Source organism: Nipponia nippon, unplaced genomic scaffold (genome assembly GCF_047370975.1).
Source record: "Nipponia nippon isolate SJK-2023a ecotype South Korea unplaced genomic scaffold, ASM4737097v1 scaffold_6, whole genome shotgun sequence".
Lineage (NCBI taxonomy): Eukaryota > Metazoa > Chordata > Aves > Pelecaniformes > Threskiornithidae > Nipponia > Nipponia nippon.
Genome location: NW_028262380.1, coordinates 13,142,937 through 13,165,057, shown reverse-complemented (window position 1 = coordinate 13,165,057; position 22,121 = coordinate 13,142,937). Strand labels below are relative to the sequence as shown.

The 22,121-nt window shown below is 39.0% G+C and overlaps 1 protein-coding gene across 7 annotated transcripts in view; it reads left to right on the top strand.

The window, feature by feature from the left end:
- The window catches only part of SORCS2 (sortilin related VPS10 domain containing receptor 2), a 579,951-nt gene that overhangs the window by 93,936 nt on the left and 463,894 nt on the right, over positions 1 to 22,121 (top strand). For 4 of the 7 annotated variants that reach the window (XM_087736567.1, XM_087736565.1, XM_087736566.1 and 1 more), the window contains exon 1: positions 169 to 276. The exons of 2 other annotated variants lie outside the window; for them this stretch is intronic. In XM_087736567.1, the coding sequence (XP_087592693.1) occupies positions 220 to 276 (57 nt within the window). In that variant the 5' untranslated portion in view covers positions 169 to 219. Of the gene's footprint in view, positions 1 to 165; positions 277 to 22,121 lie in introns of those variants that run through there. One more of the 7 variants, XM_087736564.1, reaches the window with a different exon arrangement.

The window sequence follows — 22,121 nt, the reverse complement described above, 5'->3', positions numbered from 1 at the left end:
AACAGGTGTTGCACATACCAATTAGCGAAGGGGGATTTTTGCAGCTCTCTGTGTGCTGATCATTCAGCAGTGCCTGCAGAATTCAGGGGGGTTGTCCCTGTGCCTCTCGTGGTGGAGAGGAAGCTCAGCAGTGGTGCTGGGAACGCTACTGTGTTTCCGAAAGGCTTGTCCAGCTCCTCTGAAGCACCCTCTCCTCTGAGGGATGGAAGATGTTTTTCTATGTCCTTGCAGGAGACAGCATTGTGCTTGTTACTACCACTGCTAGAGGTAATGCAGGTGAGACTATTTAGTTGAAAAGACTGATCTGCAGGTCAGACTGAAATTCTGGTTTATTTTTCCTTGTTTATCCTCAAAGGGGAATAAATGAAAGGAAAAGGTAATACTGTAATTGAAATCTATCAGACCACGTTTTGGTCTTTGTCTTCCAGTGAAAATCTGGAATCTCTCTTTGGTTTGCTAGTTATTCTGGGTTTACTACGATGAGATGGGAATTTGATCAAGTTGCTGTAATTTTTGTAAACTGTTTTTAATTGGTATCTGTCTGTCTGGCTATCTACACATAGATAGGTGATATGTGGACAGTTGCTTGTACTTGACTAAAATTATATTGCATTGTAGTAGTGGCAGAACTAATTCAGTTCTGCAGTTTCTGCGACTAAATCCTTTTTACCTGAGTAGGAAAAATTTAAGGAATTGTCCAGTCTGAGCCGTAGCGCCTGTTGAATTTGCCAGTGAGGTGCTCTGTCCCGTCGTGCAGCCAGCCAGGCAGGTAAAGCAGAGGCGCAGATTTGGAAAAATCCTGATCTTTGCTGTTTCTGAGTTTATAACATTTAAACTTAACTCTCTCACTAGTAGGGCATTACACAGATTCCTTGGAGAAGAGCGTTTGAATGACTGGTTGTCCTTGTGTAAATATATTGCAGGATTTAAGATTTTGAGATATTTTGAATAAAAAGGAACTCTGAAAGAGCTGTTTGATCTGGTACACTGACTTGGTTCTGTATTGGACTGTAAGGAAGAAGTTACATGCAATGTATTTTCTTCTTTTTCCTGGGTAGGAAACTTTTTTCTGCTCTTTGTGTGGACAGCTGCTCAGCTTCAGGTAAAAAATGTTATAGTTTATGGGACTGCCAGCTGGAGCCAATTAAAATCTAATGGACCAGAGTTGGCACTAAAATATCTTTTTCTGCCCTAGCAATGTTGAGTTTTTGTTCTGCTGCTTATACATGATTTAAAAAGTTTACAGTGTTGTTAAGAAACAAATTTACTTACCATTTTGCAAACCAAGACATGTTTGAATTTAAGATCTGACACAGAAATATTACCCTGTGGGTCCTTTAATGAAGTCATGGTTCCATGGAGCGTGAAGAGTTGCGATGCAGGGACTTTCCCTGCCTGATGTTCTCCCCTAAATATATGAGATGGAAGCAGAGAGCTAAATTACTTGCTTTGGTCACACCAAGGATCTGCTGTATCCCTAGGAAAAAATGTGCATCTTAAAATAGATGATCTGTCTTTTAGTCTGCCTTGAACAGAAGAAACCTAGGACAAGACTAGGAGCTTGAGTTACAGTATTGGAGAGTGAAAATCATTATTGAGAGTAACATGGGCAAAGGGAGATGTGGATGAGGTGTGCTAGAGGGACAGAACAGAGAGTAAGAGCTCAGCAAAAAGAATTGATTTTTGGAAAAAGAATTCAGTTCATTTGAACTGGAAGGAGCTGTTATTTGTTCTTGAGAGATATGATTCAGACTAGTCTCTTTGTGCAAACCTAAAGGCTTAGAAGGCATTTTTGGCCTTTCCAAAATGACGTATTTTCAAAGGTTGAATTGAGACTTTTTGACTTAGTTTTGAAGGTTGGGAGATTTTTTTTTTTTTCCCAAAACATACAAATTTCACCAACAATGTATGAAACATGGCTGGTGTAGGCGATCTTCCTATCTAGGAAACCTTTCTATGTCTTTACTTTGTGGTAGTTGAAGTGCATTTCACTTCATGTTTTCAGTGAGAACATTTGACTGGTTAGCAACCAAGGTTTGTCTGATAAACAGGAACTCAATTGCTTGTGGTTGTTTCTCCACATTCTTAAAGATTGCTCAGGGCACAAAAGATACTTTTGTACCTGTTATCAGGGTAATCCTGTAGATGCATTAAAAAGGAAAGAGATGATCCTTAAAGGATAAACCTGGAGCATATTATCCTGTGGTTTCCACAGACAAGCAGGCTGTGCGTTTCAAAGAGTGAGAAATGTGAATAGTGGGCATTTGAAAGTGTGATAAACTTAGGCCTGATTTCTCTATTTTGCTATTCATGGGGCAGATCTAAGCTGCTTTTAAGCATTCTGCCATTTATTCAAAGATTCATGTATTCGAAGACTGGTCAACATGACTGATTTTAATCATGAACTGACCAGTTTTAACCCCAAAATGGGTTATTCTATGCATGTGTTCTTACATGCTGAGGGTGGTCAAGTTGCTCTAGAAGGCAGGAAGAAAAAAGGATTGGGAGAACAATAAAAAGAGCATGAGAAAAAACTGAGTTTAGTGATACTTGTACGGAACAGATTATGCAAAGCCTGAAAAACGTGTATATTTGGATGAGGTGCTTCAAAATGTCAAAGGAGGGTCACAAAATCTAGGGTATATCTAATGTAATGGTAATGGCAAACAGTTGATGTTTGTCCTGCTTTGACTTGTCACAGTATCTTGCTGGTTCCTGGGTAACCAGTGTTCTTGTGGGTGAAGATCAGTTTGTGTTGAGGAGCATTCACTGTTACACCACCCAGAGGTGAAGATGCAGAGCTCGGAGAGAACTGTACTTACAGAAATGAGACTGGGCACAGGCCTAATTTGGTCCTAATTTTCATTTTTCCATAATTTTCCTGTTCTAAAGCCTTTGGGAACCATTTCTATCTGTTTTTGTGAAAATAAGTTAATGAAATTACAAGTAATTTCTTAGAGCTTTACGCAGTTAAAACTATGTAGTTTCCCTTCTTATGATATATTCAGCTCCCCTCAATACTGAAACCAAGGATTCAAACAGCACTGGAGATCATACAGCTGTAGAGTGGCCTCTAGGCATAGGGCTGAGGTATACTTTCAGGAAACCATTGGAAATACTGGATGGGTGGTGGTGTTATGCCTGTATCACAGCCAGAGCACTTCCCTCTCTGAACTTGTCAATGTGTCACTTAAAATGGGCATTAAATTTAATATTTGGAGAGGCATACAACTTCATAATATTAATAACAGCTTCATAATGTTAAAGAGAAAGATATAACCTAATTGGAGAATGAATGTAGACTTTTTTGGCTGCTCTTCAGGCAGGAAATTTATTAGAAGCACTGTAGTACTCTAATTCCCAATCCCTCTCCTCTCCCCCCAGTTCACATTAAGTTATTCCATTTGACTCTCTCTCTTAGGGGTACTCTTGAAATGGCATCTTTTTATGTACCTGTTTTTTAGAGAACATTGTGGAGGAAAAGGAAAAAGAAACCAATCCAAACCAGAATATGGATGATTCATAGTAAGAACTATAGAGGTTGTAAAAAAACTGTAGTAGGGATTCTGATGAGTTGGCATATCTCCTTCCACATCAATAAATTTGTCACTGGTGAAAGTGTTTATTCCTTCGCAGTTGTATGATTTGTGCTGGACCCTTTGTAATGCATATGTGGACCCATAGCTCATCCTCAAACAGTAGAAGATGAACTCTGACTAATAGATCTCTGTGACTGTCCTGCAATTTATGCAGGATTAGTATTTTAAAAGGGTAGTGTGCGTGATTTAAGTAGGATTTGAGTATATAGCCATGGTTTGTCCTTTGCTGTCAGCAAAGGCATCCTAAGTTCATTTCTTTAAAGAAGCTCCAGGCCAAATGTCAGGAAAAATTAAATCAAGCAGTGATGTAGTCCCGTAGGGAAAATGTATTTCAATTGTGAGGTATTCGTGGATATAATATGTCGTCTTGTAGTCTGTGACTGTTGGGTGTACTTACAGGCAACGTGGCTTGGTAATTGCTACTTGTTAAGAAATTTGGCTATGATAAAAAATGACCTGCCAGGGAGAGAGACAGTTTTGTAAATTTTGTTTATGAGACTTTTATCAAAATTGGAAGGATATGTGTATGTGGTGGCAAATTCTCTGTCATACAGCATCTTTAATAAATGAACATTGTTTTTGTCTTCCAGCAAGGAGATAACATAATCTTTTAGAGCTTTGGCTTCTGCAGTCTGAGAAACAAGTGGCACACAAGCCCCTTATTTTGCTCAGCCACCCGGATTTTGCTACCCGATTCACCCTTCCTGAGGGCAAGTGTAAGCAAATTTTCCGTCTTTCCAGCAGATGTGGAACAAAGCTAGGCTTGTCGAATTAGCCTGGATCCAAACCTGGAAAGAATTAACTCCACCCTCTGTAGTTTTGTTTTCATAGAGAGTTGTTTTTTTTTTTTTTCCTGGCATATTCTAAATAAAACAAACCAGACCCTTACAGTTCAGATTATTCTTTAGTGTGGATACCTGACCCAGGAGCAAGATCGTGTAGGTCATAATTAGAGGCCTGGCAAGCTGAGATGGAGCCACAAACTGCCTTTCCATAAGACACCTCTCTGCCCGTGTATTAACTTATTCTCTGAGCTTTTCTGGGGGCATAGAGGTTTGCAGTGGTTTTCTTTATAGTCTTTAATTACAGATGGGTTAACTTTGTGGTATCGGTAGCTCCAAGCACTGATGTGTAGCATTCAAACATCCATGTAATTTTTAGCCCTGTTATTTGATTACTGTGAAGCGTTACATGGGGAGCACACATAGAATTTAGGAAGAGTATCTTTTCAGATGCAAATGGACATTTAAATCAGAAGAAGACGATGCACATTTGATAGCAGCATCCTTCCAGAATGAAAAGATTTATCACCTCTTGAATCATTAAGGAAGAATAGACCTGCTCCCTCAGCTGGCCAAAATCATTGTATTGCTTTGGGCTTTAGCGACCCTCTGACATTAATGATCTAACTCAGTATTGTTCCTATATCTGAGGAAGAGTAATGAAGCCACGTTTTGTGGATTTATTTTAAGGACCTGAGAAACAGAAGGGGCCAGATTCTGTTTCAGCTTGTGCCACTCTAAGTCCGGAAGAGATTAATTAAAAACCCAGAAGTAATTTTAAGTGGAGCACTTGTGTTATTCCACGGTAACACTTCCCTAGCCAGAAGCTTAAAACCAATGACAGAAAAAGATTGAATCATAAGAATTCCTGAATAGTTTCATTGTGTGCTAGCACAATGCATGAGATGTTCTGGTTAAGGAAATAGGTTGCACAGCATTTTGAATAGGAAAAAACCCTCAGGTGGTTAACCCTTTGGAGTCTGCAGACACAGGGAAGTGTCACACCAGCTATAGGCAGGAAAATTAAGGATGGGCTGTCACCAGACAGGTTGATCTGGCCCTGGTATGTCTGGCAAGCCAGTCCTTTGGGGGAATGTTTTATTATTCATGGTCTATCTGCAAAATAGTTCTTTTCATGTCAGATTTAGCGTTGCTTATCACTCTTTTTGTGTGAATTTCTTGAATTAAAAGACCCATCTAAAGGAAGACAAAGTTTTTGTTGTATCCTTTAGTATTCATTCTTCTTGTATGTCTTAGAAGAATCATGAATTACTTGGGGTCTGTTGGAACGAAAGTACTTTGGGAGACAGGACAGTTAACCAATGCCTCTTCACTGGAAAGGAGGTTGGTTGACAGATCAAAGTGCATCTTTCCCATAATAGCGAGCAAAAGATTTTAATTGAGCTGCCCATATGACCATAAAGAGATGATCTTTTTTCCTGGGGAGTCAAGGCTGATTTTGAATTCATCGAATCTTTCCAAAGTGCATTTCATTACGGTGGCTTTCCTTTGTTATATTCCTGGAACGCTTTGCTTGGTTTTAGTAGTTTTCCCTAGGTCGTTCCAGAGTCCAACCTAAATGATACTGTGTCACCCCCAGACATCTCTTTTAACTATTTAGATGTCTAATGAGGATGTTACATAAACCCAAAGTTACTAAGAGCATGGAAGCATATCTATTGAGTAATTTCTTGTATAAATGCTTTATGTATAATTTTTTTTTATATAAATGCTTTTCTAAATATTGGTACTGTCTGTTTAGACCAATACCTAGTGTTCACAGCTCTTGGGTGAATAAGCATTCATTCCCATCCTTTTTTCCCCAGGTTCTCCTTTATGTTGTTCCCTACCAGTTTTCCTGTCTTCTTTGATATTACTGCCTGCAGTATTTTTCTCCTTTGGTTTGTCTCCTTTCCCGTTATTTCCCCCTTCCTTCATTGGAACCAGTAATTACTCAGTTTTTCCTAGATAGTTAATTTTCTCAGCTTTTTTCCTAGTCCCCTAATTTCTTTTTCATGCTCGCTCTCTTTTTGTTTATTGAGAGGTTCTTTCCTCCATCTCGGTTCTGTTTTATGCAGGTAGTTCAAATGTATTTCCCTGTTCTACCTTGATTATGTTGGACATGAGATGGTGCTTGTAGTAGCTGTTACCTGTTGTACAGTTGTTCAGCAATACCTGAGGGTATTTCCTTCCTTTTTAGAGACTCATTCATTGCCTATTGGCCCTAGCTGAGGCTCTGAGAGATGGGACCTTTCACTGAAGCTATTAAAAAAAGGTTTGTTAAGAGGCAAAGAGTATTCTGCAATTGGTAAATGAAGCGATCTTTGGTGAATAAGATTGTAGACGGTACAGCTGTTGGCAGTTGTGATTCCTACTCTCTCTTCTTTGGCAAAGCAATTTATGTAGAAGTTATCAAATGGCATTGTAGGTACACTGACCTTCTTGGATTGACAGAGATTTCCCGTGCACGTACCGTCTGCTCCTGGCCTGGATTTGCTTGGGGGAGGTGAGGAGAGCACGGCCCAGAGCCAACCTGTGCTGCAGATGGCGGTGGGAGCCGAACCAGCTCCTCTCAGATCAGTGAGACCTAGCTGTCCAGGCCTGCAGCTTCCTATTTCTTTGCATTTATCCTTTGAAAAGTGTGGTTAACATTTTCAGGCTTATTTATGTAGTTTGGTGCATAATGATAAATATGCTTTTTCACAGAAGCCATTTGTAGCACAATGGTTATGTTGCACTTTTATTTCTGAAGACTTCAGGGATTCTTTCCAGGCCATATGACTCACAACTTTGAAGTCACTGAGCAAAGGGTCAAGCCCTTCTTCACTCAATAGATGCTTTCAGCTCCAAGTGCTACTAGTACATTCAGGGCTAAAAATCTTGTCTATTGAAACAGCTGTAGCTTCAAAATGTCGTGAAGCTGCATTAACGCTTCATTTCTTGCAGTGAATAATTTTGCTTATGAAAGTATAAGAGCTAGGGACATTTGGAAAAAAAAAAAAGATAAATAGAAAGAAATAAACTCTCTGTGCTCTGGAATGGATTCCCCCCCCCCCCCCCTTGGATAACTTTGTCCTGTCACAGCAGTAAAATGCAATGATATGGAATAATTATGTGTTCCTAAGCCTTTCCAATTGATCTACTGTTGTGAAAATATATTCAGTAAATTCACCTGAGTGACTTTGGACAGCAAAACACAAGGACATTATGAATAAAAGAAACACTTATTTGCCTGATATAATGGAGTGTTGTGACCACAGGAACATCATTGTCAACCTCTATTCTAGATTAGAGTAGGTTTGTTGTCAGAAAAATAGGTGTGTGGTTCAGAAGGTGACTGCAATAATGACTTGTGGGGCTTCACATTTATTCCTTCCCTCTACTTTCTGGTCTTAAAATTTAATTTTGGATTGGAAAATCAAGCTCTTTTCTTCCTGTTACTGTAAGCAGGAAGGCAATAATTTTTTTTTTTTATTTTTTTTTTCCTGAGAGAAACCAAATGGCAATTTTGCTGGGTGAGGAAACAGGAAAAATAAAGCCTAGCTGTTTTCTCCGGATTGGCTTTCTGATACTACTCATATTTAAAATATAATTTAGTTTTAAAAATATTCACATTTAAGGGAGGAGATACTTGGTAAAAAGAATGTGACATTATTAATGATTTGCTTCTATCAGTAGCTGCATTTTGAAGCAGCACGGTCTTCCCTGGGCTGTATTAGCACTGTGAACAATGAAAACAGAAAAATGCAATGTCATAGATAAAAAGTATACTCATTAGTATTCCCCTATTTTCCTCCAAGTATTCATCTTCTGCATTTGTCAGCCGTACTTTAAAATATGAGGTAAAAATTGTTTAAATGTTTGTCAAATGGGGATGTAGGAGGTAGGAAATGCTGTAATGAGAAGTTATTTCAATACATGAGATAATATATATGCTATGTAATGCACACAGATTGATATTATTAAGACATTATTGCACAATTAACAGATTTCAAAAAGACACTATGTAACAGCCAACGAATATGATATATTGCAAATAAGATCATCTTGTTATACAGCTAGAAGTAATAAATTTATACTGCTCATGATTGTTTTGAATCATGAGAATTTTTATTTGTGTCTTAAAACAACAAAAGAAGTTACTGTAAAAGCTCAGAAAAAAAGAAAATAGAAGGAAAACTAAGAAAAGAGAAGAGGCAAAGAGCATTGCAGAGGAGAATGCTCCTTCAAAAATATATTTTTATGTATTTTAATTTCAAGAATATAATTTTACTGGGAGCCTGTAACCTGCCAAGATACAGTTGCCTAAACAAAGAGAAAAGGAAACTGTTTGTACTTTCAGTTCTCATACTATGTTCAGTTTGAAAATTTCAACAGAAAGTTTTAAATTTTCTGGGTTTATAATTAAGTGTTTGAATTTTAAATACCATTTCCATCTAGCTGCCTCCCTCTTTTTGCTTTCACTACTGAGAAACGAGAGGATGTGGAAAGATTTGGGAAAAGGAGGAAAAAAAAAATTGTGGAGGAAAAAAAAGACCTGTAAGTTTTTTTTCAAAGTAATTAAACAAAATCTCCAAACCTCTCTTCCAAAATATTTTTTTTGTCCCTCCATATTTTTAATTACAGAGAAGTCTATTTTTGTCTACAAAAACCTATTTTGAAAAAAAAATGGACTATAGTTCTACTTGTTAAATTATTATGGTAGAAGTGAGAACATCTAGCATGTTTCTGAATGGTGTGACAACTATAATTACCCACACAGGGAATAATTTTTGAGAGTAGAGGGATCTTCAGTCCAGGTGTCAAAGACATGGCAAGATCAAGTGGCTGGAAACTGAAGCTAGACAAATTCAAGTAGAAGGTAAAAGCACAGGTTTCTAACAGGGAGGGTGGAGGGGATGTTATCCATAGGAGTGTCTCATTGGGGAATGCTGCTCTATCTCCATCACTTGATGTCTCACATTGGTAGGGTGGCTTTCTAAAAGATGTACTGGAAGGAATTGGAAGATTTCTGGGATTTATATGCTCCATTCTGTCAGAGGTGAAGTCAGATGAGATAGCACAGCAGTCCTGCTGGTCTTAAAGTCGGAATCTATGAAACACATTTTCAGGCAGCTTTGTGAGCCTCTTCTCTATGGCTGTGAGATTCATCCTACATGCTGAGCCGGAGAAACCAGAAGCGTTGCAGAGAAAGGCTTATCTGACCGTTTCAAGGGGACGGTTCAGAAGACCCGCATAATCCAGTACAGCAGGTGGTACAGTCAGGGCTGCCATGTCATCTTCTGTGAACCATTTGACAGCTGTGTGTGTTGGCTTGTAAATGCATACAGCTGGGACACCCTCATTGCTCCTCTGCATGTGCTTCTCTCTTCTCTATTCTAATTCCCACCTCATCCCCAACCAGCTGGTAAACACACAGCAGTGTCTTGATGTCCCCTTAGTCACCTGAAGAATGTATTGCTGCAACCCACTTCTTGAAGAAACCTTCATTTGGGAAGGAATTTCTGAGCCCAACAGTACCTGCTCTCTTCTGTAGCTTTTACCAAGGATGCTAATTGCAAAGCCAGGGAGAGGAGGAGGAGGAGGGACATTTCTGTGAGGTGGGCAGCTCTTTACTGATGAGTAAAGGGTGTCCTGCTGAGAGCCGAGGTCAGTGCTGGAGAAGGTACATTTTTCACCTGATTTTAATGTTGCATGGAGTTAGATGTGGTGTTGCTAGCACTTCTGTTCCTACAGAAAAGTACTGTGCAGGCCACATCCTGTGATTTTGGGTAAAGAATAGGTGGAAGAGTCAGATGTAGCTGCCATCATTAGTTAATGAGTTGTTAGCAGCATGAAAATGAAGGTATTGAGCAGAGGGTGAACATCTGAGTGAGAGAGGCTGTTGCATGTGAACAGGAAGGTTTTACTTTAATCATGTTAAGATGACTGAAGAGTTGAAAAAAGTTATTTGAGGATATGCAGGGCTAATATTCATAGTAGTTGAAGGAGTGCAAATGGGAGAATGATTTTGGTCATTTTGTCTTGGTTCTCTGTCGCTTTGAATGCAGTGACAAGAACCAAAATAGTATTGCAGATTTGTGGGCTAGGATATGCAGTTCCCATTCATTAAATAACATGGCTTCATAGTTGTCCAGTGGATAAAGAAAAGTAATTTTACGTTCACATTGTAAAGGGGGGAGATTGAGACAACTGAAACTTATCTGAGTTTTCCTCAGTAAAATATTTGACCAAGAGAGGAGCCTGTCTTATGCTAGGGTCCGCTGCAGGTGGCTCCTGGTTTCCCCAAACTTGTGCCTGTGTGATGGAGTAGCCAGAGTAACGTGGGGTCTGCTAGGGTCCGAGTCTTCCCAGGGACTAGAGTTCAGATGGTGACTTTGTGCCTGCTCAAGCCTCTCTCTTGGGAAGAGACAGGAGACCTTTTAGTGGCTGAATTTTTGCTATCCCAGTGGACAGGAGGAAAGTAGCATCAGGTTAGATTGCATGCTCCAAAAGAATTCATTGGTTAAATCTTGTTACATCAGAGGGTTTCTGCAGGATTCGTCAGCATTAGTACTGGGCCATTAGGAGTTAAATTATTTTCCCAGAGTCTCAGAAAGGAGTGGAATCGGAGCCAGGATTTGAAGCCAGCATTTGAAGCCAGGTCCTGTGGTTGGACAATGAGGCTAGGCTCTCTTTTCATGGGGTACGGAGCAGCTGGGTAGAAACATCTATTATTTGTAATATATATATATATATATTCAGAATATCTGCACAATTAAATCGTAGCATTGATCCTTCAGCAGTTGCATTTCAGACCTCTGTGGACTAGAGGATTCAGACCTTAGTAGATTTTATATTTCCTAAATTGATTTTGTAATTATGTTTTCACTATTTCAAATTGTCCCCCTGAAATACTGACATTTGATATACTCTCTCCATCTGTCTCTGTCTGGATTTGAATGGTTTGTGAGGTAAATTTAATCTCTCTATTGCATAGTTAGATTCAACAGCTTGTCAGCATTTCCATCCTGAGCTGTGTTACGGAGGTCTTTGTAACTCATCTGTGTACTAGTGAAATTTGGGTTTAAATGACTAAGATGTGAGTGGTTTTCCCCCCTGTTGCTTATGGGTAATTAAAATAAATTGGTATGGAATGCATTTTTAAGTTTGAGGAAGACCTAATGTTTAGACAGGGAGTTGCTTAGGAGGTTGTTTTTTGCTGCTTACACTTAGATAAAGCCTGCCTCATTAGTGCAGTTTGCAGTTACTGTTAATTAGTCCATGCAAAACAAAGCAAGGAAATTGTTTGCCTAATTCTCTTCTAAATCTCACGTTTTTTAAACTGGTGTTATTCCAGCATCTCTAATAGAATTACTGTAGATTTACACTTAATGACTACCATGACATGCTGAATAATGCTCTCCAAGTCAAATGTGTTCCTTGCTTGGTAAAATCTGAACTCTGCTATCTTTGGTTGCGCCGAGTACTATCTCAGGTCAAACAAGGGTATAGCTCATTCCCCATGTGTACTTTGGGCACCTATATTTTATTCTAGGTATTTACTGCTGTAAGCACTGTATGCCCAAAGGGTGCAGATTTATACAGCTGTGTGTCCTCTGACATGCAATTCATTTAAGCTGTTTGCTGCATCGACACATAGTGAGGCAAAGAACTTTGTGCTTACACCTAACTCAAAATATCCTCACTTGAATAATTCCCAGCTTTTGCTCTGATCAACCTTATTTGTGCCAGCTCATTCCTCTCTCCAAATCTAGGTATGCACAGTGTGGACATTCAGGAAATTAAATCATCTGTTGAAGTCGCAGTTTAGCAACCCTGCCTTGTGCATGTAGTTCTGTGTGTGCCCGAAGAACCAGGTATGTGGTTACTCAGTGTGAGATTAATTCACCAGGAATGAGTAGGACGGTAAAGGTTCTGAAGACAAATAAGCAAACGTCGTCATTTAACATGTTTTAAAAGGATATTGCTGCATGCACTAAGCACATCTCGGAGAGATCTGTGGTGTGCTGAGGTGGGCAGAGCCTTGGCACGTTGATGCAGATTGCACGGTATCTTTCTCTAAGACCACATGCAAGTGGCAATGCAGGACCATTAGAAATTAAAAGTATAAGTAAAACTTTTTATATGCTTTCATTCACAATGCAGGAAGTAGAGACCTAAAGGGAATTCTACTTCTTTTTCCCAGAGGGATTTTAAATGAGAATAGCATTAATGAGGATTAAAACTCCAAACACTTGCTGTGTAGGAAGCGGGAGCCAGCTTGTAACATTTGTGCCGTTCTGCTGCAGCCAGTGTTTGTTTCACCACTGCCTGCGTGTCATGCAGCAGGTTATACCCGGGTAGCTGCTGGAAGGAAAGAGCTGCAAAATCTTCTTAACCTCCTGATAAGTCTTAACTCTGACTGATGTGCAGCTCTAGAATCTCTTTTTGCTTGGCTCTGACTGTTGAGTTTATAGCAACACATACTCTCATTAGTGCTTCTGGCAATTTGCTGGGCTGTTTATCACTGAGAAGTGACCTGTGTTACACCGGTGCTGTATGTAGGGCAGTCTAGCCCTCCTCTAGGTATTAGGTGCTGGATGATCCAGGCTAATAAAACACCTTTGGACTCTGGAGAGTCCTGCAGACTCATGAGGTTGAATGTCAGCAATCACATTCTGAAACTGCATTTCTTGACTTGCTTTGTGCTGTCCCTTCCTTATGTTTGAATAAATCTCCCACATTCAGTGTTGAATGAAGTGCTGACTCATCTGAAATCATTGGGGCCAGCATTTGACTCCAGATCTTTCCAGTCCTCATGCTTTGCTCTGCCCTAGGAAGGATTAGGGATAGTTATAGCATCTGTACAAGAGCTGAAGATGAGCTCTCCCTTTCCACTCCAGTTCCAAGGGGTGCTTATTCAGGGGTGGTCCTGATCTTGCCAGAAATGTTTACTTTATACGCTTTTGGTCTTACTCAAGCATAAATGATACTTTTTTTTTTCAGTTGTCGGGGTCAGTTGCATGCACATAGCGTAATCCAGTATTCAGAGGAGCAGGAAAACTCCAAAGTGCTTCTGGCTAATCAAGAATTTTAAGCTTTGAAAATTAACTTAACTTTTGGCAGAAGCCTAGCGTGAAGGGTCTGAGTAGAAAATAACAATTACTGCATATCTACTGTCATTGTTTCTGTGTTTGTTCAGTGTTAGTTTGGCAGTAAGCAATGTGCTGGGATTTTTTTAATGTTTATTTTATTACATTGTGGTACACAGAATGATTGCAAAAGTACACTTGTTTGTTTTCAATTTCAGGAGAGAGGTTCTTGCTTTATTGGTAAGATGGGATACTTGTCAAAATGAGAAACTAAAAACGTGTATAGGCTGGGACCACGAACCCAATCCTCATCTTGGTTACAGTGGTCCAACCATTGCTCCGTGTCTTTCTTAAGCTCATGCAAATCTACTGGATCAATAATGTTGCACTTGTGTACAAAACTTGTGCAGAAAAAGGGGTGCTGACTTCAGTGGTGGCCTTCCAGATTTGCTGAGATATTGGTCGGTTTGATTGACACAGTCCTTTTATTGAACAGACACTGATTTTACAGATAATTATACATGTAGAGTACAGGGAGCTGTGTAGTAGCTTTGTGCTTGACTCGTTCTGTTTTATGAGGGAGTAAAAACTAGTGGCTGAATTAAAACAACCAAACCTCTGAAGAGGTTTTCAGTAACTTAAAATTAGTAAATCTGTAGTGTAGGCCTGCCTTATGCTGTATATTTTTTCGCTCAAATGAGTGGCATCTTTCACATGATATTTAACAGGTAAACTGTGTGAAAGAAGATGCCTCCTTAAAGTATGAAGCGGAGATGCAGAAAACTGTATTGGTGCTGTTGTCTCAGCTCAGCTGCAATCTCTCCCTATAGACTGAGAAATGTTATTGCATGACCTCCTGATGAGAGCAGTTATCATTAAAATACTTAAATTCAACATGGTTCAAATCAAGATAGAGAGTTTATGCAAAAGTCATACGGAGGGTATCTGCTGCTGCTATTAAGGGTTTGGCACTAAATAGCTTTGTATTTTAGATGACAACAAATCCAACAATTCTGACCAAAAAAACTTCTAGAAATACAAAACCCGTGGATATGACATATTAAAAGTGACCAACACCTTGTATTTAAGTAACTCAAATACAGCTGCTATGCATGTGGAACAGACTGGTGCCAAAAAACCCAAAACTGTGCAAGCCTTATCTTAGTTTCTTAGTTGTATTATTTTCCTTTTTAATCTTGAAGGCTGACATATTTTCGTCATTAATATCTCTGTAGTACCAAAATACTTCAGATAACAGATTCTAACTTGATTTGTGGAACTTGACCATATGTATTTCTTGGCTTTGCCACTTTGGGTGAAGCCTAAACTACAGGTAGGTCAAAAATCAATGAGAAGGTATTAACTGCCTGTTAATATTAACTTTGCATATGGATATTACTGGGGAGTCCACTGACAGCTGTGTCTCCTGGGGCTTGCGGTAGAATAGGGAACTCAAACCAAGAGATGTTCTAGTTTGATTTAGCCTAGGTCAGAAGGGAGTATTACTTCTGAGAGGTCTGCTGGATTGCCACAGGAAAGTGGAATTGGGCTCAGTGCAGCATCGGGGGCGGCAGACGTCATTGTCAAAATCTTTGTTACACGCATAGGACTCGGGAGAGGTTTGAAGAGCTCAGAGACCAACACAGAGGTGGAGTCAGTAAAGGACTTGCCAGTGGGGCAGTATGGGGAAGCTTTTGCTTTCTTCGCACTTCTAATTTGTCCTACTTCATTTATTAGTATCAGTATGAGGTTACATATATTTTGCATTTGGTATGATGGAGGAACACTCTTTGGCATTTTAAATAAGACATTGTTCAGCTTTCTCTACGCATCTTATTTCTAAATGTATGCTTTCTGTTCGTGACAAACACTGGGAGTTGGCAGCCTAAAGGGAGAGTTAGCAGGAGGTGGGGGAGTTCAGTAAAGAAAAGACAAGATTTTTACCTTCAATGTGGAGAGAAAGATCAATAATGCCTTTGATCGTTGCATTTTTGTAAATGATTTGACACAGATCATTGGTGACTGGAGCATGCTAAAGCCATGTGGTCACTTCATACGGATGATCAATAAATAAATGCGAGGCAGACAAGAACGGCATGAATAACTGATTTTCTTGAATACTTGGCTGCTTCTTGCCAAGTGCAATATATAGGTGGCTTTTAGGGATTGATGGATGAACATAATTTTTGTGATCTCATGTGTGGGAGCTTAAGCTACAATGATAAAATCCAATTTAGTAATATTTCTCTAGTGAAGGTCCAGCAAGGTTAGCTGTACTAGCAAGTACCAACTGCAGTCTCACCAGGGCTGGCATACTTCTAGTTCAGTAGTGGTGGGAGATAGGAGAGACCGAATTCACCATTTTCCGTTCTTTTTGACTCCCTCCATTAGATTTTTTTTTTTTTTTTTTTTTTTTTAGTGTTTGGTGATCTGCGAGTGCCGTCCTTGTCATTTTTTCAGTGTGCATATGTGGGTGAGTGATGCTGAGCGGTGAAAATGTACTGTTCCATCATCCCCCCTGCACACTTTCTTCTGTCTCTCTTTTTCTTTCTCACCTATTTTACTTTTATTAATTAATCTATTTTCCTTTTATTAATTCTCCTTTTGTTGCTATATGACACCAGGGAATGGCATTTACATTGAAGGCTTTTGGGAATTTGGCTAAAGAGGTAGGGAGTCTGACATGGTGAATATGCAGACAGAAGATGTGCTTGTGGCAGGTGTTTCTTCTGCTGGTGAGCCCTGCTCCTGAGCTTTTGTGTATATCGGAAATCCAAACTCAGGTCTGACTTGGCAAAGAGCCTGTAGCTCTGGAGTAGGCTGACTTAAAACCGCAGGACAGAAATCTTCCTGGTTTCCTATCAGCTACAGCTTTGAAATGGAAATAAGTTACCATTGATTTTTTTTTTTGTGTGTGCGTGCACACCTACATGCTTCTTTTCCCCACCAACCAAGTATTTTAGAATTCCCTTTTCTGTAATTTTTCTTTACTGCTATTTTGTCCAAGGCCTTTCTGCCATTTCCAACGCATACAGAATGCGATGGAATAAAAAAAATTCCACGTAGAGGTAAGCACCTTAAACCAGCAGTCTGTTCTTTACTTGCCATGTGGGCAGACACACGGACCATTTGAAGGCACTCTGGTTTGAGGAGAAAGCCAGCTTCAGAGGAAAGACAGTGTTTGAGAAATAAAACTTATGCTTTCAAGGACTGGGGCAGAGGTTGGATGCCATTTGGATTTTTCTTCAGCTTATGCTTTCTAAAATTTCAAATTTTAGGTCAAAAACATGTTTCTCACAGAACTCCAGCTACTTCAAAGTCATTCTGCCTGCAAAAGTTTCATAGCTTGGGCTGAAGTTACTGATATGATGGAAGCTGCTGTGGGCTTTGGGTTCTCATGGGGTGTTCTAGCCAAAAGGCTCTTGTTCATTAAAAATTGAAGTGGAGAGTTAAAAGCAAGCCGTGGGAAAGAATGTGTAGTGTTTTTTAAAAGTTTAGGCGTTTCATCCTTCCTAAATTTTTTAAATTAGTGCATTTTATTGTGTTTTCCCAATGTTAAAAAATGCCATGCAGCATTCAGAAGAACCCATTTTACTATTTTTGTAATTAGTTATTTTTATGCTGGTGGCATCTACCTGTTCCACCGTAAATAAGTACCTTGTCTGTTACAGAAATGAACCAAGAAACCATTGTGATTGAATAGGTTTGCAGCCTAAACGTGCAAGTATAGCAGTAGGCAAAGGAAATATTAGTATCTCCCTCTTGCAAATAAGGGCTATAGGCATGGGGAAATTCAATGATTTGAACTTATATATCCTGCATCTGCTCGAGGCCTGGATCCTCAGGAACAGAGCCCACATTTTGCAAAAATCTCTGAAAATATGAATCTGTTTTATATGACTGGGTCTGCCATTGAACAGGTCAGAATTATCTAAAAATCGTGCAGAAGGTAGTCTCCCCAAGTACCCGCAATGTAAGTTAACTGTTGGTATTCTAACCCCTGTTTTACTGAAAGGAGAACCGATAGAGAAGTGAATCGGGCTTTCTATGGCATTCCCAAGCCAGACATCCCAAAGAGGGATTACAAGGCTAATGTAGGATTTCTCTTGCTTTCACAGTAGTTCCCTGCTCAACTTTCACCACTGAGATATGATCAGAATCAGTCTTCAGTGTTAAATGCCACTGGGTAGTTAGGAGGCAGGTATGTGAAAGACTGCAAGCTGCTATATACTTATACGCCATCAAACTAGCTATAAAATTCCACCACTATTCTAAATAAAAAAAATGAAGTTGTATCTGTTAGTGTTGAGTTTGTCCAGGTTCAGACTGTGAAAACACTGGAGTTTGGGTTCTGCGTAGCCTTAGAACTAAACCACATAGTATGGTAATCTGATCAATAGTATTTTTTATTATAATTTATCTTTCTGTTTAATTGTTTGTATTTATTCCTATCTGTATGCAAAAATCAATCTTTTTTTATTGTTAGCCTTGTTAATAGCTTAATTGATCTCAAAGATTTTTATCCAAGAGCTTCTGCTTGCTAATGTTTCACTGAGTTGGTTTTAAGGCAAATGAAATCTACCTTTCTGAGAGTGGTTTTCCTTCTTAGTTAATCATATTTGACTGTATACCAGGAATTGTCTGAATGCTGCTTCTTGCACTAAACATTTAGTTCGTCTCCTTTCTTATTATAAAACCACTTTCTGTAACAGGATTGCCATTTATTTCAACAGTACAAAAATGTTCTGTATCATTATCAAAGTAACCACCTGGAGTGCTATAAGTAATGCACATACATGGAACAAAAATCTGCTCTTTATTACAGATTTTTGAATGTAAAGTAGCTGCATGTCAACTTAAAATAACTATTGACTTCAGTAGAGTTGCTCATACTTGTGTAATTGAGAGCAAAATGCAGCTTCATGTATACATCTTCTAATAATGCAGCAGTATTGTGTGAGAAGTAAATCTTAACTTCATTGCTGTCTAATAAATTATCTGGTAAGCACTATAATTAAACCACAAACCAGTTCATTAGATGCAGGCAGTATCACTAGATTGGTTCTAATATAAGCTAGGTAGTTGCAGAATGTGAGTGGCTGATTGTGAATATTATTGCTGTGACAGCAACAGTTAATTCAAATAATGATGGAACTTTAATAGATGAGGTTGTGTGACAGAATTAGCAAAAGCAGATTTGCTGAATAATTGGTTCTTTCTTGGTACAGTAAGTCATTGATTTCTATTCTCTTCCTTCTCCTCCTTCCTCTTACGGTTGTAATCATCAATCTGATCGTATGTGCATAATGCCCTGAGACTTCAGCTACAGCTGTAGCTAAAGTTCAGTGCCTATCAGGGTAGAGCAAGCCCGGCAGAAGAAATGCCAAACCAAATCCATCACCAAGCCAGGAGGCGTGTGGTCCGGGAGGTGTGGGTTGTGAAATAAAGCGAGGGAAGGCACTCAGCTGGGAGTAACAACCAACCCCGCTGCGCTGCAGCCCGAGCTGGGACAACAGGGGGTTATGCCACAAGCCCGCTGAGCTGTTCTACCTGCTCCTAATTTTTTTAAAAAATGAAGTTGCAGCCTAATGTAGTGCCTTCCAAGTGTAAATTGCTGTGCCTGCACTGCGGATTTGATGTCATTGTTCTTTCCTTCATTCACTTTTCCCTGACTTGATCTGTTGCTAAAAAAAAAAAATCACAGTCAAGCTATTTTACTCACGAATCAAACACTGTTTCATGCTGTCCTTTTCTCTTACAGTGTGAATACTCGCACGTTTTTATATACATGAGCCACGGCAAAGTGTGTGCATGCGTATGAGGACATGAATGTATACATCTGTGAGAATGCACGTGCTGCAGTGTTTTCAAAGCTATAATGCTCTAGTTTCTCAGCAAATGCTTTCAGGGTGTGTAGCGTGATCTAGTACATAATCCTGTTTAGTGTATTTTTTAATAGCACCAGACTGTGGGTTGTACTGCCAGATTCAAATTGATAGTAGTTGTTGTAATAGCAATTTTAAGGAGAAATGAAAGACATGAACTAAAACGCTGGAGGCAATTGGTTAAAATGTGGCTTGATAGGCAGGTGTCCAAAGAGCAGATGTAGCTCCAGACTCTGTATTGGATAAATCATTTTTCTTACACAGTAACGTTTCTCAGAAAGTTTAGAGTTGGAGCTATATTTAGTACCTCAAGGACCTTGCTTTGATTTTGTTTTCGCATGCTGAAAGCCTTGATTGGACCTGTGTGTTAACTTGCCATCGCTTCAAGGAAGTGTTACATAGATTCATTGATACTCATCTTCCTGTGCCTTGACTACCTGACGTGTTCTGCAGCAGATGGGGGGAATAACAGCTCCCTGCTGCTGATGCCACTGCAGTCTCTGTACTCCTCTCACATACAGATTCTGTTTTTTAATGCCATATAACTGCATTTAGGAATTCAGTAATTTGGGACACCTACTTTGCAGACTCTGACAGTGCTGAAACAAAGCTCTTGAATAATTCTTAAAAATAACATTTTTCATGGGTCTCCATACACTAGAGTGACAGGTACAGACTGTGCAGGTACAAATAGAAGTGTTCCTTTTCTACGTGCTCGGTGTCATATCCTTGCTGTTGTTATATATTCTGGATTCAGGCATGATTCCACCTGGATTCTAGAATTTCTCTGATTTGGGGTTCTAATTTCATAGAATGATGAAATATTGACCCGAACTATGGACTTAAATGTCCACACAGCTTGAGGAGAGATAGAAATGATTTAGATACCATACACATTTTGGTTCCTCTTTTACTAGCATGCAATTTTTTATCGGATTCTGGAGAGCTGAGAAAGTCAGGCTGTTTAATTTGCAGTCTGTAGGATTCTTGCAGATGCTTTGCAAATAGTTTTATACTCCAAGAACTCCAGACTGATCTTCTGCCAAAATCCAGGAGATATTCTCCTCCTTCTCCTGATAAAGCAGGCAGTCTTTGCTTGGTATCCTGTCAACTAGGATCTAGACTAGCATAACTAAATATGTGCTGCTCTGTTATAATCTTTAGTGATTGGGTAACATTTAAAATAATTTCCAAATGGTAAGCTCAGTTGTGGTTCATCATTATAGTCCTTATCTTACAGAGAGACAAGATTAGGTACAACAGATTAACAGCTCAAAACCTTGTTTAAATATTATAAAATCTGAATACTTTCTAAATCTGTAACTTTATGCCTTGATTCTGAAAAGAATTAGGCATATATTAGTTATATTGTGTGCAGACTTCTGTCATTCTTCCTTTCCACCCAAGGAAGGTTTTTAAATGACAATGATTTTTGTTTCTTAATCGTTTGTAATATCCCTAAGGCAATCTGATATGTACCCTTTTGCAGCGTTTGGACGCTACTAGATAAATTCAGCTTTGACTCTGGACATTTGTGTTGATAAAGCATCAGTTGCTGTTTACACAGGTGCTAAATAAATAACAAACATTTCATTTTCCAACTTCTCCTTTATGGACCTTTTCTTACCAGTGCGGACTGCAGCATCCAGTTGAGAAGTGCTGCCAGGTGCCACTGGCACGGTATTTTGATAGTTTACATAGAAACGTTAGAGAGTTCTCGGTTCCAAATTCTCTTCATGTTTCCAGTTCTGCAGCTGATAATAGCTGTTCTAGAAAAGAGCAGATGTTCACGTTTCTTGCGAAAGTCATGGATTTGCCTACGCTTTCTCTAGGTTTAGTCTTTTTCCTTATGGAATGATAACAGATGTAAATATACGGACAAGTAGCTCTGGCACCAATCACTTTTTACTGTATCGTCAGTACTTGTGGAGCAGAAATCCACAGACTCTTGTAAAAATATGTAGCTTTCCTGGTTTATTTGCAGGTGTACCAATGTAGAATTGTAGATTTGCTGCTTGTACTATTGAAATCACGGAACAGTGTGTTATATACAAACCTTACAGCAAATCACTAACAGGCAGTTCCTGAAGGATTTTTAACTTCAATTCAACATTTCCTGACTGGATTAGCTTTCATCTCGTATGTTAGTATAAGGAAGGTTCCCCTATAAAGTTGTATATAAAATAATATGATTTAAAGAATTATGTGGATAGTTGCTGTTTGACTTTTTGATAATTACAGTTGTTAATCGTTAAAGATCCAAGAAGCTATGTGAAACTAATTGGGTATTTTGGAGCTCTGCTATGTTTATCTAACAGTTTAAGTACTTCTAAATTTAGTTTGATATTTACTTTTAGTGGGGAATGGGTAAAAAGAAATGGATATATTTTAAATGGATGCATATTCTTCCGTGCACAACTGCATATTGTTTTAACACCAGTTACATCAATTTAATTTGCATTTGAATGTTTTCTTCAGGAAATTAAACCTACCTGAGTCAGATTTATTTTTTTAAGGGTAACTGCATGGGGTTCAATAATGCAGTTTGAAATTACATTGTTTATGGTATGGACACAAGTGAGTACGGAATGATTCTAATTGGAAGGTAAAGCAAATTGATTTAAACTGCCTGAAGTGATGCTTAATATAAGTACCCACACAGTACGGTTGGTACGTGGTAACTTCTTAAGTGATTGTAACTCCATGACTCTCAGTGAAGTGCCCATATCTTCAGGAGAAACTTAGAGCTCAGACTTGTAATCAGTTTATTACAGCTTAATA